Source organism: Physcomitrium patens, chromosome 16 (assembly GCF_059467195.1).
Source record: "Physcomitrium patens ecotype Gransden chromosome 16, ASM5946719v1, whole genome shotgun sequence".
Lineage (NCBI taxonomy): Eukaryota > Viridiplantae > Streptophyta > Bryopsida > Funariales > Funariaceae > Physcomitrium > Physcomitrium patens.
Window position 1 is genome coordinate 5,577,833 of NC_143425.1, and position 12,004 is coordinate 5,589,836.

General features: G+C 38.0%; 1 protein-coding gene and 1 long non-coding RNA gene across 3 annotated transcripts; one reads left to right on the plus strand and one right to left on the minus strand.

Moving 5' to 3' along the window:
- The first annotated feature begins 7,184 nt into the window (after positions 1-7,184).
- On the plus strand, positions 7,185-8,488 carry LOC141046327 (uncharacterized). The gene is made up of 3 exons (XR_012219167.2): positions 7,185-7,312; positions 7,498-7,529; positions 7,669-8,488. It is a non-coding gene; the product is annotated as an uncharacterized LOC141046327 (long non-coding RNA).
- Positions 8,489-8,915: 427 nt separating this feature from the next.
- Positions 8,916-11,902, minus strand: LOC112293116 (pathogenesis-related thaumatin-like protein 3.5). Of its 2 annotated transcripts, none has more exons than XM_024542225.3 (6): positions 11,692-11,902; positions 11,307-11,483; positions 10,921-11,186; positions 10,322-10,550; positions 9,782-9,862; positions 8,916-9,624 (listed from the first exon to the last, which is right to left on the minus strand). In XM_024542225.3, the coding sequence occupies exons 1-6, from the start codon at positions 11,750-11,752 to the stop codon at positions 9,620-9,622; spliced, it is 819 nt and encodes a 272-aa protein (XP_024397993.1). In that variant the 5' UTR covers positions 11,753-11,902; the 3' UTR covers positions 8,916-9,619. The 2 variants fall into 2 exon arrangements, with proteins under 2 accessions (XP_024397993.1, XP_024397992.1); XM_024542224.3 differs by having other exon boundaries at positions 9,782-9,955.
- Positions 11,903-12,004: the final 102 nt, after the last annotated feature.

Below are 12,004 nucleotides of genomic sequence, written 5' to 3' on the forward strand. Positions count from 1 at the left end.
ATTGATTTGAAAGAGATTCTCTGTATCCTTTAATGTAATCTTTCCATCTTTTCAGTAAATAATTCCTTGCTATACCATATTATCAAATTCATTGCAATCCTTCCTAGTATGTGAAGCATCATCACATTAAATATATCTTTGTACATACCCTTGTTTTGAAACATTCTTCAATTTGTTTGTAGAAGTATTTTCTTCGAGTCTTATCAATTTGATTTGAAGATCTCGTATTTCACGTATAATTTCTTCAATCCCCATGTCTCCTTTTTTTGATAAAGATGACGAAGGTTGAATCATAGGCATTGTCAATTGTGTTGTATGTACTGGAATTTTAGGTGCTTATATTGCTTTTGGAATATTATTCCTATCCTTCTTCTTTTCTCTTTTTACAAGCAAATCTACCGTATTTTCAATATTTTTCTAATTTGTCGTCAATCCTTCATCTTCTTCTTTGTCTTCAAGAAGCAAATCCAATTCTCCTTGTAATTTTCGATTAGCAGCTTGAAGAAATAATTCAACATTGTTCAGCTCTAATGTCAATTTTTCTACCTTCAATAATTGAGAATACTGCCTCTCAAATTTCCTTAGTAGCTCTGTTGCTTGCAAATTCTTATTAGGTTGCTCAATCTATTCTAAAAATAGTTTCTAAGTAACTTGATCAGTGTCCTTCCAAGAATATTTGTCTTTTAATGCATGCAAAAAAATCTCTCATTAATTTCCATAATGCTCCATAATTGAGATAATATGTTCTCTTATCTCCGATATCGTGGCTAGTCCAAATAATTCAACCATGTTCTTCTTAGAAACCCGATTTAATTCCATTTCTCGAACATAACATCTTAAATACTTTGAAATATCCCTTCCATCAAACTGGTCAATTTTATTGACCACTGCTTGCAAAGCTTTGGTTACTAAAGCTTCTTTGCGATCATTGCTTTGCTGTTACTGCATAGATAATGATAAGGCTTCAAACATACTAGCAATGGATGGATCCATGTACATACCTGGTCCTTTAGAAGAAACCCCATCAGAAGCTCCACTTGAAACTCCTTCAAAATTTTTATTCTTGTTCTCTATAAAATAAAACCAAAATAAACGAAATTCAATACCTTCCACCTCAAGCTTTCACGTCGGGTTCACCACTTATGTCGTATTAAGTGCTACCTTGCTTGAAAACGCATCGAGCATCTGGCTATGGAAGATAAAACAATGTTTTATAAGTATCTAGGTAGGCTAGTGGGTTTCAACCATCTAAATACAAACTATTTCAGATTTCAATGTAAAAACTTAATTCCAATACAAAGTGCTTAGAAACATCATTTTTAATAACTTTAACTTATTATAAGCACAAAGTATTTTGTTATTTGTTATTTGTTATTTTTTATTTTATTTTATTTTATTTTATTATTATTATTATTATTATTATTATTATTATTTCATTTTTAAACCTAATTCTAGATAGCGAGCTTCAATAAGTTGTAATTCTCAATCTGACTGTCCGATTGTTGTAAATTTCTACCACTAGTGTCTTTGCAAGCCTTCTAAGTGCTCAAGAAGTTTCAATCCAATCTAACTTACACGTTGCAAGAAAATGCCGTTAATCCACACTGATGTATCTTGATCGCCGCCTAGAAGTCTTTGACTTACTATGCCAAAAGTCACCTTATTCTAGCTAGTAGATCTCCAAATATTATAGAAATCCTAAACAATCCCAATTTGCTAACTTCCGATACTTTTTAACATTAATGGTCAAATATCCTCTATCTGTTTCGTCAGATTAACAAAAACTTTTGCATGTACTCGGCATACTCAACCCTCTAGACACCCCTAAATTTCAACTGTAGAAGTTTCTCCAATTTCACAAAACAGTCAAGAGTACCAGTAGTTATTTTATTGCAAAAAAACTAGTTCACCAATACCAACACTAACTTTCAGTAACAATTGTAAAAGTCCTTCCAAATCCTATGAAACCCAATTCTACACCTTTCGAAGGAGCTTGAAGCTAGCTCTCTAATCTCAAAACCCTGATCTCCAAATGCTCCTTTCCTTATCCTCTCCTCCCTTTTAATTCCATGTGGTCCTCTTTTCTCCTGCCCTGGACTCCAAATTGGAACAGTCGACGGTGCTTCCTCAAAATTCTTGTCTCTAAGAGGATCTTTCCATGGAAAAGATGTTTTCTCCAAAATGACATAGAGATCGAAATAGTTTGAAATGGAATCAAAGCCTCCATATTTGGGACCTCATTGGGTTGCCCAACTAAGTCAGGTCTCATACTAGGTAAGAGGCCCACACTAGGATCTGGATTGGATGTCTCGATAATTGGATCGAATTGGCTCTTCACATCAGACTCACCCAAATATTGAATTGGTCCTTTCTCCTTTTGTCGACTCCTGGTAAGAACGGCTCGGACTCAGTCCATCCGATTTATCAGAGAATCTTGAGGACCTTGATTTATCTCCTCAATTTTTTCTTGGCTTTGGATCTGTTGATTCCGTTTATTGAAATTGGATGGAACATTATTTTGTTGATAAATATGCCTCGACTGCTTGCAATTCCTTCACACTGGTGCGTAATCATCACTGGCTTTGGGATTGGAACATTCACTGGCACAATGACCAACCTGTCTACAACGAAAATGACGAAGTGGTCTTCCTGCACTCCCATTATGCATATTGGGTGTCTCCATCGATATATATCTACTAAGCTTATTCCATGTAGGGTTGGAAAATGGTCCTGGTTGTTCAATTGGTATGGAGGGTACTTAGTTTGATGACGTTGGTGGATGACATTAATTGACCCTGAATATTGGCACTGGAATTGGCCAATGTTTCTAACATCTAAGATGACTAAATATTAATAATATCTTTTTTATTTATATTTTCACCATATAGTCGTGTTACAATATGACAACGTGGTATTGGTAGATAGTGGCACATGTAAAGCCATTGGAATTGGCTCTATTATCGTAGAGGTGGTTGTGAATGGACAAACCAATAGGATTAGTTTCAAAAACGTCCTTTATGTACCTAAGATGAAGAAAAACCTACTTTCGGTGAGTAAACTTGTAATAAAAGGTTTTAAAGTTCAATTTGATATGAATGGATGTTTTGTAAGAACATTGAATAGAGATAAGATCTTCAAAGGCTTGAAAGAGGGAAATTTTTACTACCTCATTTGTAAGAAGGTGAATGGAGTGGATGTATTCATATTTGCTGAGTTTACATCAAACTAAGACAAGTTGAATATATGGCATCGTCACCTTAGTCATTTTAATGTAAAGAGCATGAAAGAACTCAAGTCTATGGTAAGTAGCTTAGATCTTAGCAATACAAGCCAAAATGCAAAACAACTTGCATTTGAAGGATGCATACAAGGTAAACAACAAAGGGCCTTATTTCTAAGGAGTGTAGTAACACATGCTACCAAGTTACTAGAGATTATCCTTTTGGATGTATGTGGACCTATGAAGAACACAAGTATTGGAGGATCAAGATATTTTCTTATTTTTATTGATGATTATTCAAGAAAGATTTGAATCTATGTTCTTAAAGCCAAGAATGAATACTTTTGGAGGTTTAAAGAGTTTAAAAAACTTGTTGAGAAATAAACTGAATGCAAGATCAAGGTACTACTTACAGACAATGGAAGTGAGTTAATGTCTAAGTAATTTGATGTTTATTTGAATAATGAAGGAATTACTAGACAAACCACAACTCCATATACCCCACAACAAAATGGTGTTGCTGAAAAGACAAACTGAACCATTATAGAAATGACAAGGAATATACTTCATGCACAAAACCTTAGCTATGAATTTTAGATAGAAGCTGTGGTGAATGTAGTGTATACAAGAAATAAGTGTCCAACAAGTGCTCTTACATAAATGACACCACAAGAAGCTTGGAATAGGAAACAACCTTGTATTTTCCATATGAAAATCTTTGATTGCATTGCATATGCAAAAACACTAGATTGTATGAGATTCAAACTTGATGCAAAAGGTACAAAGTGTGTATTTCTTGGTTATTGTAAAGGTACTAAGGCATATAGGCTAATATACTTGGAAACCAAGAATATCATCAAAAGTCGTGATGTTGAGTTTTTAGAGCACAAGAATGCTTATGAGCACTTGGAGATGTGTCCAAGTGGGAATAATGGTGTATTTATGGATACATCTTTGAATTTAGTAAAGAAACAATAAGATGAAAATAATGAAGATGATGAAGTTGAAAAGCCGAAGAAGATTGAAAAGATGAAGGCTCCTAAAATTGCTAGGAACAGCAATGAAGGAAATGAAGATGTTGAAGATTATGATGATGATGATGATGATGAGAAATACCAATCATTGAGTGAGAAATGACAAGGTTTAAGAAAGAAGAAGGTTGGAAAAGAACATGGAGTACAACAAGATGAATCTTCTTCAAGAAATGAAAGGAGATATCCTTTGAGAGAAAGAAGGCAACGTCGTGAATGGTAGAAGGATCACATCTTTCTTCAAGTAAGTGAAGAATATGCAAATGTTGCTCTTCTTGCTGATCCATTATCTTTGTGTGATGCATTGAAGTCCCAAGATGCAATCAAGTGGGAGAAGACTATAGAAGAAGAGTACCAATCTCTTATGGATAATAGGAATTGACATCTCTTCCAACAAATTGATCTATTATTGGTTGTAAGTGGGTATTTAGGACTAAAAGAGATGCAATGGGTGTGGTGGTAAGGCACAAGCTAACACATGTCTAAAGCTGGACCATTGCATTGGACGACAGTAAAGAGAATATTGAAGTACTTAAAAAGTACAAAAGACTTCAAATTGTACCTTGGTGGTAAAAACATTGATTTACAAGGTTACTGTGATGCGGTTTGGGCTAGAGATGTAAATGATAGAAGTTCTACAATAGAGTATGTCTTCTTCATTGGAGTGGGAGCTATTTCATGGAATTGCAAGAGACAACCTACCATTGCAAGATCAACGATACAGGTAGAGTACATGGTAGTAAGTCATTGTGTAATGGAAGTGTGTTGGATAAGGAAACTCTTGGAAGACATTGAACTAGTGCAATTAGAAGCAACTCTAATTATGTGTGACAATGAAGGATATCTTGCATTTACCAAAAATCAGAAAAAAAAAAATAAATAAATAAAAATAAATACCATTCAAGGACCAAGCACATTGATATTCAACATCATTTCATATAAGAGAAGATTGAAGATGGAATAATAGGTATGAAATATTGTACTACAAATGACACGCTTGCTGATGTTCTTACAAAGGCATTAGTGAAGGATAGACATCACGAGTTGATACAAAGATTAGGATTGAAAGCCTTTTGAAAATTAGCAACGTGGGAGTGTTGAAGATCAACAAGTACTTTCTTAGTTACAACTACATAGAGATTAAGCATAATATTTTGTTAATAGTCAAAAGGTAGCAAAGAGTTAAAATAAGTTATTATACTAACATCTAGGATTTAGTTGGATGAAATAGAAATGGATGTAATATCATAATGATGGAAGTTACCTTATTGGTAAAGAAACCACTACATATAAGTAAAAGGTGTTGGAAGTAAGAATTATCTTTCTCCACACTTCTCTTAGAGTACAATCCTTGCTGATGATAAGTGTTTGTAGCTTTTAGACTTCTTTTCTTCAATAGTTACAAGTGAGGTTTTGGAATTTAGTAGTATATATGATAGCTAACTGTGATCCTTGTTGTAAAGATGAGAGCTTGATCTTTGCTACTCTTTTTCGATCACTTTTTCCAAATGTAGCTGTAAATACTTCTAAGAATGAATTCAAATCATAAAGAATTCATGAATCTTTTTTTATTAATGATACAAATCAAAAAAGAATACTTCGAAATAGAAGTGCACCTATAAATCAACTTGAGTAAATCCATTAGGATATTAGAAAAGATGCAATCTTAGATAGAACTTGATTTGTTGTAGAAATCCTTGAAATTTTGATCTTATTCTATCAAACTTATTGGACATACTAATTTGTGTCTCTATTGTATTTGTAGAAGTGAAATATTTTAGATTTAGTTGTAAGGTCAATCTACTTGCTTCCTTCAACTTCACAACTTCCTACTATAGATTCTAAACTTCTTCCATAGGCATAGGATTTGTATTTCCATGGTTGGAACTAGTGATGCATAAAAATTCTACTCTAAAATTTTTGTTAAATTTGTAATGTTCTACAATAGTTATAAATCTATTCTCACTTCTACCAAGTGTAGCATCTATAATTTTTTCTTCTATTTCAAATAACTTAATAAATTCACAAGTCAAATTAGAAGAGGGTAATCTACAACCTCTAATATTGAATGAAAATTTCTACAAAGAAGAGTAATCTACTCTCTTTAAGGAAAAAAATTGGTTTTAGAAAATTAAAAAATTTGTTTAAAGGTGGATAATCTATAATCTTTAAAATACAACAATAAAAGTGAAGTAATCTACTCACTTCTAAAATAAGAGAAAAAAAATAAGTTGCACTATTGTCAAACTATCAAAGACATGAATGTCAAAAAATTAAAATAACAATACACTCTTGTGTCACTTGAAAAGAATAGAAATTATTTAAAGATAGTAATATATTGAATTAAAATAGCTATTATCAAAGACAAGAAAATTAATAAGTCTTGAAACAAGACTAAAGATGCAAAAAGATTGAAATGCAAAGGATGTGAATTCACCTCTATTGTCGAATCTGAGTCGGATCAATTTTTTGAAATGCGCCAGATAGTTTCTGTTGTAGGATAGAAATTAGATGCAGGTTTTTTTGGAGTAGTTGTCTACGAACAAGAAATAATATAATTCTCTACTGAGCGACTTGATTCAAAAAGGTCCAGCGATATTGGTATGGACCAATTCAAGTACATAAGAAGTGAAAAAGATTCGTAGTTTTGGTGTGCCCGGGGAGTAAGGAACCTTGTTAATATGTAGTATTTCTCCACTGGGAAGACGTATTGCAACATTCCTTATACCTTCTACAATATGTCTTTGCCCGTTGGCAGAGGTGATACGGATTCGAGAACTAGGTGTAAGTGAAGAAAAAACGGAAGCATCACATCATATATGGTTCAATGCTCCCAAATCTAGGTTCCAAGGAGAGTTTGCAACGGTTGACTGGATGTCACCAACTTCAGCTATGTAAGCATTTACCTCTTGGGACGTCGGTTCCTTGTCATTGGTGTAGGGATCTTTGTATGGATCGTATGTTTCCGGTGCTTCATTGTCATGCTCCGTTTTGATGCTATGTGCGTGAGCCGATTGTCGGGTGCGATCGCTGGTATGGTGAAGTCTAGACTCCATGTCGTGTACGCGCTCAAGGAGCATTTTTATCTCTCCTTCCATTGTATTATCCTGTTGAGGTGGTTCAGTGTGTTTGTCTCTGCTTGCTTTGTAAGTGTGTCAATATTGTTGAGACTGCATGTTCCTAATATTGTATGGGCGATGGTTCTGATGAGTGCGCTTGTGCTGTTGTGTGCGATCTCCTCCTCAGTGATGTGATCGATGATATCGACTTGTGCCTTGGTGCGTTGTTCCTCTCGAGCCAAAATACCCATGGTTGTGGTAATTTCCATATCCTTGCGAAGGATTGACTTTGTGTGTGCCATGCTAATAACTATACAAGCGAGGTTCTTTGCTGAATGGTATCCTAAAATTGTTGCAGAAGGCGAGGAGGGCTTCACCTTCACGTTTGGTGCTGTATTTGAGTTTCTTCTATATCTCTTCTCCTAGCAGTCTGCCTTCAAGTTCCAAGTAGGTGGGTAGTTTCTTCTCGTCATATATGATCTGTTTGGTTACATTGTATTCTTTTAGAAGGTTTTGTAGAGTGTAGTAGACTACAATGGCTTCAGGCAACGGTACATCTACGTCTTCTAATAAATCAGCCGCTTCTTTCATGTCAGTCAAATATTCATCTATGGTAGCATGTTTCATAATGCTGAAGAACTTTTCAAGTAGAGATACCTTTCTAGAGTTGTCTGATTTGTAGCGTTGTTTTAATGATGTCTAACACTCATGTGATTCATCATAATGTCGAAGTAGTTTGACTGCTGCTCCGTTCTTCACGCTGTTGTTGAGGGGACTCATAGCCTGCTCTCTGCCTTGGTTTCCATGTGATCAGTTGGAGGTATGATACAATATCAAAATAATCTGTTTCTCTTCAGGATGTTTCGCATTCTAAAAGCCCATATGCCATAGTTTTCTAATCCTACAAGATGATAGGCTTCGGAAATAGTAGTGTAATTAGTGACATAGGTTGTGATCTGCGAAGAACTAGGTGCAGCTTGCGCAGATTGTACTGGAGTGCTAGTGTGGTCCATGGTTCCTAGCGAATTCTGTACGTGTACTTGTGGCCTTTGAGTCAGAGGAGTACATGTCACTACGGACAAAAGAGACTACGCTACAGACCAGCAAGAAAGAGGAACATCGTAATGATTCGACTTTGATACCATGTTGGACGTTCAAAAATAGAAATATGTAACTCAGTACTGTATTCATGGAAGGTGAATAACATAGATATATACTAAGTCTATTAGGGCCACGTAGTAATGTGCAGTAATGGAACAATGTTTTAAGGTGTGGATGATACCCTAACAGATGTGAGCATGGGCTGCTAACAAAATGAGGGTGGAGGTTATAACTGGAAATCAATAAGGGTGTCAACACAAACACCGTTTATGCAGCGCTAGAGAAGAACATACACAATTGTGTTCGGCTGAATCGGGGGCCACCGGGTTGACTCACAGACTTGAAGCTGTCGTCACATGCCTAATCAGTTGGGTGACAAAGATGAAAGTCATGCAATCAGTATTGTTACAAGAATATTTTGTTGTGCGTGATTTGGACAATACTCTCGATTGCAACAAATGGGTGCGAATAAGGCAAGCACAGAGATGCGTGTTTCCAGGGATATATTGCAAGGATCAAGATTGTTTCTTCGTTGATTGATTGTGGTTTGGCAACAGTTCCCAAATGCCACCATGCATCGTCGTCCTCTCTCTCTCTCTCGCACAGCAACTTGAGTTGCTACACCTTGTGATCCTACGATTCCAGATAGACTCCTCTATATTTGGTGCATCTCTCTGGGCATCTGGTTCCCTTACACATCGACACCTTTGATTGTCCTACAAGGCATCAAAATTTTCTTGTTAACTATTTCCGAAACGATGTGTGCACTGAGTAAATGCGAAGCTCGGCTGGTCGTCGCAGCAAGGGACGGCATAAAATGCCGATTCTGCGAACTGAGACGGTGTTTTCATATGTAACTGAAACCCAAAACTATGTATTTTAACATTCTACGGTTTAAGTGATTTGCTAGATGATGTTTAAGCAAGTTTAATAGATGATGTATAAGCTTCTTCTTCTTCTTCTTCTTCTTCTTCTCTTCTCTCTCTTTTTTATTTTTTATTTTTTACTTTATTTTTTATTCTCCCACATTATCCGTGTCTTGAGGGCGAAATGAGGATTAGTTCGCCAGTTCGGAAACCCCTTCAAACGTGAATTCTGCTTCGTTTGTAGCTTGCCCAGTCCAGGTCCACATCTGATGCTGAGTATGTGTTCTTGGTAAATGCTTCAAGCAAAAAAGGAACTACCAACATTACGTTGAGTTACCATCATTATCCTGCACACAGGCGGCACATGTCAGTTGTAATATTACTCGCGTTCGAATCGTTCTAACATCGAAGATGTCACTCTACATACAATGGAAACTTAAAGTCTTTCAAGCAATGCCACATTTATGATCTCAGATGACGGATTAAACCACTGCTGCTTCTTACCGAGCAATGCGAAGAATGCTGCGATGCTTAGTAGCAAAATGTACACAACATGAGCCGAATGACGATTCCCTGCACCAGTGCCTGTACCATACTGGTCAATGCCAGGACTGCCGGGAACTCCGTTCGGAAGTGATGGGGTGGTGGTGTTACTAGTTACTTTTGCCACCGGTGTTACTATAATCCAGCCAACAACATCATCATCACCGCAGGATAAGAATCATGCAAGCAGACACTAGATCATTAGATTGTCACAAGGATCAGTCTCTCATCAACCCGCGTCAGGATTCTAGAAACAATCTCAACCTGGATCTACTTGTAAGCATAGTTAATGTGCAACCTTTCTCTCAATAATCACTCCACTTAAACTGTTCCATTGTTTTGAATGATCAGGAAAGGAGCAACTCGAGGAGCTCATGCGTTACAAAAGAACAGACGAAGCAAATTCGGTTCCGCCGGAGGTCCACATCTATTGAGGATCCGAAGTACATCACTGTGACTCCTACTGCTTCATAGTGCACGCGAGGTCGGGAATAAAAATACCGGTAGGGCAGAAAGTGATGGCGTAATTCGCTCCTTTACATGTGAAAGTGCTCGTGGCGTCGTCGTATGCATAACTGTAAGCCGTCGGGCATGCAGATTTGAACGCCATCGAATATTGGGTTGGAGGGCAGGTGGTTGGTCCACCAAACGCTCCGGTGCAACAGTACTCGGGCGTGTTGAACGCATTGCACGCACTGTTGCAACCAACCAGCACACCTTCTGCGAGAAACTTCACAACATTACAAATACCCACATTCAGAACGACAGCACGTTTCTTCAGTTATCGCCTCTAAAATGCCTGTTCACAGAGGTAAAGAGCGGAAATAGTTTTATATACAAAATCTATCCGGAATCTCAAGAAAATTGAAACTTCTGCACGGGCTGCGAATTCTTCACTTCTCCAAGTTCCAGAAGTGACCACGAAGCTCAAAGAGCATCATGCTTGTGAATTGGAGATGTTTTCATGGCCACAATAGTTATCGACCCTACGACGGTAGTATCGCGAACAGAATCTTCGATAGTGACTGACACGGAGATATACGCAAGTGAGACGACTGCGATGACTTAACCGAAAATGCCTTCGTAACCAATCCACACACCTGAAGAGCTGCGGGGCAATTATCGTTCAAGTTGCTGATGCATCCAGGGGCGCCGCACTTCCCAGTTCCCCCGGAAGGCGCCATTGAAAGAGGCAGATTGTAGCCATCGACCAAGCTAATGTCGTAGAAATCATTGCCGTCGGCGCCATTAAGTGTGATTTCCGCCAAGGACGCAGGAGGGTTGCCGCCAGCACCACCGCATTTGAGCACGCCCCCGCAATCTCCAGTTTCACAATTCCCCTTCCCGGCACTATCGAATTTGCAGCCTGAAGCCAATGCCAACCGTAACAATAAGATCGCGAACAGCCGAATATATGAGTTGATTACAACATTCCATGCAGTCCATCGATAGAATCCTACTCGCTTTTCATAGAATTGAGAAATACCAGTGCGTCCCCAAAATCGCCCGCCCCAGCTTGCCGACGCAGTCACCGCATCTTGCTTGCCGGCAGCCAACTCAAATCCACCGCCGACCAGCAGAGGTAGCCCTCCATTGGGCTGCACTCCCACCCACACCGTGAATTTACAGTGATTGATAAAGGTGAAGGTAACCCCCTCTGCACCTGAGCATCGCAATCAAAAATCAACAAAACTAAACTAAATACAAAAAAAAGAAATCATAAAACGAAAACACATACACAACCGTCATAATCACCCACTGTTCATCACCAATCACAAAACTCCAAAATTTCACTCCACACCAATCCTCGATCCAGCTACAGAGCACAACCGACCACTCACTCCTCACACATCGGTACAGAAAAACTCAACCTGTTACAATGCAAGCAACTAGCTGAAGGACGATACAGAGAGTCAACAACGACCGCGCCATGGCGATGCAGCTCAAAAAGCTCCACCACCACCACCACGAGGAGATACTCTCAGATACTCTCAGAGTGTATCATACAACCATGGCGCAATCAAATCGATCGCTCGCTCCGGCCTTCCCTTCCCCCTCCCTGCCACCGATCACACGAACTGCTTTGCTTTCAGCAGACAACAGCCCGCACCGCGACAGCTTAAGTACACAAGGGGGTCCAGCTGAAGCAGCAGTGGCATTGTTGAGCTAGCTAGCTAGCTACAA